This window comes from Neovison vison, chromosome X, assembly GCF_020171115.1.
Source record: "Neovison vison isolate M4711 chromosome X, ASM_NN_V1, whole genome shotgun sequence".
NCBI lineage: Eukaryota > Metazoa > Chordata > Mammalia > Carnivora > Mustelidae > Neogale > Neogale vison.
In genome coordinates this window covers 11406810-11410913 of record NC_058105.1, presented here as the reverse complement: position 1 = coordinate 11410913, position 4104 = coordinate 11406810, and the positions used below count along the sequence as shown (strand labels likewise).

Here is a 4104-nt window from a genome sequence, read left to right as displayed (position 1 = left end):
TCTCTGTGGACAAGTCTGATGTTATTCTGATGGGCTTTCCTCTGTAAGTAAGGAGCCTCTCTGTCCTAGTGGCTTTCAAGAGATTATATGTACAATTATGATTCCTCAATTTGACTATCAGGTGCCTTGGTATTTTTATGGAATCTATGATCTTGGGTGGAGACCATTCAGCCTCTAGTACATGGATGCTAGTTCCATTCACGAGATTGGGAAAATTTTCATGAAGAACTTGTTCCACTATATCTTCTAGAGTTCTTTCTTTCTCCTCCCCTTCAGGGATTCCAATAATTCTGATGTTGGAACGTTCATGGCATCATTTATTTCCCTGATTCTGTTTTTAATTAGAAACTAAGCTGGCTTCTAAGCTGTTTGTTCCAGGCTTCCTCCTGATCCTTTCTCTCTATCTATTTGTCCTCCAGATCACTAATTCTATCTTCTGTCTCAGTTACCCTAGCTTTGAGAGAGTTTAGATTAGATTGGAACTCATTGAGAGCATTGTGAACCTCAGCCCTGGTAGCTTTCATCTCTGCCCTAACATTGTGAACGTCACCTCTGGTCACTTTCAGTTCAGCCCTAATCAATTCCATTTGGTCATCCATGGCTTTCTCCAACCTAGCTATTGCCTGGATAATTGTTAGCCTGAATTCTCTTTCCAACATATTGTCTATGTTGATATCCATTAGCTCTGTTGCAGAAGGCCCATCCCCTGTATTTTTCTTCTGTTGGGCATTCCTCCTCCTAGTCATTTTGGTGAGAGATGACTGAGTGGATGTAGCTGGATGTATCAACTGTGGTGCAGTCAAGGTGCACCCTGGAACGCTTCTGAGCATTCAGGATTCCCCACCCAAAATGAGAGAAAAAAGAAACGAAAAAGAAAAAGAGAGAGAGAGAGAGAGGGAGAGAGACAGGAACGAAAGGGAAGATAAAAGAGAAGGTTCAGCCCAAATGGGCCCCAAGGTAAGATTTATGAAGTATACAAACAAAAACAGACAAACAAAAAGACTGACAAAAGTATATGACAAGAGAAAATATATATATATATATATATATATATATATATATATATAATCAAATAAAGGAAGAACCTCGTCAAAAAGAACCCCAAGTGTAAGATTTATATACTATCAGGACAAACACAAAAACACAGAAACACTTGTGGAAGAAAAAGATGGGAGAGTGATTATAAATTCTCAGTGTCAAGAGGAAGGTTGTTTTGATTCTTCCTGGATGTATCTTGATATCTGTGTTAAAGAACTCAACGTTCCTAAGATAAAGGGGGATTAAAAATTGGTTTACCTATAGAGGTAGTATTGATTGGGGAAAGGGGATTACTTTGAAGTTTAACTCTATATGAATATTAGAAAATAAAAATAAAGGAATAAACTAGACTAAACTAAAATTAAAATAAAAAAGAAATTTAAAAAATAGAAATGCAAAAGAAAAACAGGTGTATGTATCAAAAAGTTCAGGTTAGAAGGTTATTATGGAATTTGATGTACTAGACATCTCACTGTGATGGTAAATAGGTTAAAAAATTATCTATATATATTTTTAAAAATGAGCCAGAATAGTGGGAACAAATTAAAAATAAAAGTTGTCCGAGTGGGAGCCTGAGTCCTGGCCCTGTAGGAGGATTCTTCAGCCACTATGTCAACCAGCACAGATGTTTCTCTTTCTTCGTATGATGAAGATCAGGGATCTAAACTTATCCGAAAAGCTAAAGAGGCACCGTCTGTTCCCATTGGAATGGCCGGTTTTGCAGCAATTGTTGCATATGGATTATATAAATTGAAGAGCAGGGGAAATACTAAAATGTCTGTTCACTTGATCCACATGCGTGTGGCAGCCCAAGGCTTTGTTGTGGGAGCAATGACTCTTGGTATGGGGTATTCCATGTATAAGGAATTCTGGGCAAAGCCTAAACCTTAGAAGAAGAGAACCTGTCTCTGTTTTGTTGGTGGTGTTTGCTTTAGTTAGGAATTTCATATTGAGTTTATATGTTTATGTTGAAAATAAATCATTTGAATGGGTCAGATAAAAAAAAAATAAATAAAATAAAATAAAAGTTGTCCTATGAAGTAGTGATGGTTGTTCTCTTGTAGTTTTTTTTTCTTTCCTGGTTGGTTTTCTGGGGGAGGGGTCTGCCCCGTGGGTTTTCAGTCAATAATGTTCCCTGAGTTAAGTCCTCCCACCCCCCTCAAGGGGGTAGGCTCTGAGGAAACCATTTTTTTCAGGCTTTTGTTCTCTGGAGGTTTTTATGTTTGCTCACTTTCTTTTTTCCTCTCGCCTTGACCACTTTTGATGGCTTTTGTAGGTTTGGAGGAAAGCAAACTGCACCTTGAACTCCCTCTCAGAGAGAAGCCTCAGTTTGCTCTCCTGTGGGTGCTGCAGAGCCCATATAAATTCCCCCTTGGCCGCTGGCAGAGCAGGTTCCGAGTCGTGGGCCCTGAGGACGCAGGATCTTCTGCTTGTACTCAAAACCACAGCAGCAGCGGCTGTCTGGGCAGCTCCAGACTGCCAGAGAGGTTCCAAGTAGCGATCACACACTGAGATTTTCCCGCTGGCCCGGGCTGGGAGTGCTTGGTCTTTCTGGGTCTAAGAGCACTGGGCTTGCGCGCACCTCTCTCGGGGGATGGTGAGGGGCGTGCGTGTCTCAGGCTCTGTAGCACGGCTTGGTGTTCTACTGTCTGGTGAGGCTCCCGGCCCCTCACAGGAGCCGGACCCCATGCAATCTCGGGTGCGCTGGCAGCTCAGGGACCAAGACCTGGTTTCTCCGCTGCACTCTCTCTGGCTCAGCACCATGGGAGGCTGTCCTGGGTCCGGGGACTTAAGTCCCTGTCCCTAGCCGCCCTGATTCCCACAATTTCCCCCACCGCGATCCTTTGCTCTTTTTGAGTGCTCTCAACCAGTCTCTAAGTTAACGCTGGTCCCCAGATGCAGGGCACTCTCGTATTAGGGGTATTACTTTCCAATCGGTCACCTCTGGTGGCTCCCTCCCCCTTTTGTTTATCTTCCAATATCAGTCCAACGTTCCCACTCCGCTTTACCTGCCCACTGGTGTCTTCTGCCCCCATAGAGATCCAGACGTGTATAATTCTGATCTCAGGCTGATTTCATGGGTGATCGGAGTTCTTTGGCAGGTAATCATCTCACTTTAGGGTACAGGTTGAAAATGCGCCTCCTCCTACTTCCCCGCCATCTTGTCTCTCTGAATTGTTGTTGAATCTTGTGACTTCTTGTAGTGAGTCAAGAGTTGAAGGTGATCTTGGGCCCCCAACACACTCTACCTTCAAAATATCTCCAGAAGTTGGGGGAAATTAGAGGGGGAGACAAACCATGAGAGACTGGACTCTGAGAAACAACCTGAGGGTTTTGAAGGGGCAGGGGGTGGGAGGTTGGGGAAGCCAGGTGGTGGGTATTAAGGAGGGCATGTATTGCATGGAGCATTGGGTGTGGTGCATAAACAATGAATTCTGGAGCACTAAGAAGAAATAAAAGAAAAAAATTCCTTAACTGAAAAAAAGTATCTCCAGAAATTAACCACACTGTACTATCTTTTCTGCTCCTGTTCTGGTCCAGACTATCATCATCTGTCATCTGGGTAATGCAATACTGATTGCACTCTTACTTCCCTATATCCAGTTTTCTAAAGAGCAGCCAGAGCAATCCTCAAAAAATGTAAATCTTATTCCATCATTCTCCTACCTTTCAATACCTTCCAATGATTCTCCACCATATATGAAAAGTAATGCTCCTTACCCTAGCCTACAAGATCCAGCATGTGTTGGCCTTCTGACATCTCTCTGAGATCATCTTTTACCACTCTCTCCATTGATCATTTTGTGCCTCTCTGCTTCTAGAACACCTCAGGTTCATTCATTCTGGCAGAAGCTCTTCCCTTCATCTAGAAAGATGTAACTCTAGCTCTTCCTCTATATTTTCCCATGGTTGGCTCCTTCTGGTCATTCAGGTCTCAGCTCAGAAGTCACCTCACAGATCACCCTAGCTTTTAGCTCTTCTCCTTAATTGCTTTTACCATATAGCCCTCTTTATTTGTGTCATTTATCTGAAATTATCTTGTTTGTTTTTAAAACACAATCCCCT

General features: G+C 42.7%; 1 protein-coding gene across 1 annotated transcript; it reads left to right on the top strand.

The window, feature by feature from the left end:
• Nucleotides 1-1622: 1622 nt before the first annotated feature.
• On the top strand, nt 1623-2046 carry LOC122896829 (HIG1 domain family member 1A, mitochondrial-like). Its single transcript, XM_044234917.1, has one exon. The coding sequence runs from the start codon at nt 1648-1650 to the stop codon at nt 1927-1929; it is 282 nt and encodes a 93-aa protein (XP_044090852.1). The 5' UTR covers nt 1623-1647; the 3' UTR covers nt 1930-2046.
• Nucleotides 2047-4104: the final 2058 nt, after the last annotated feature.

Bases quoted from the DNA above. Each gene is read 5' to 3' on its own strand.
- LOC122896829 (XM_044234917.1), top strand. From the start codon at position 1,648: ATGTCAACCAGCACAGATGTTTCTCTTTCTTCGTATGATGAAGATCAG.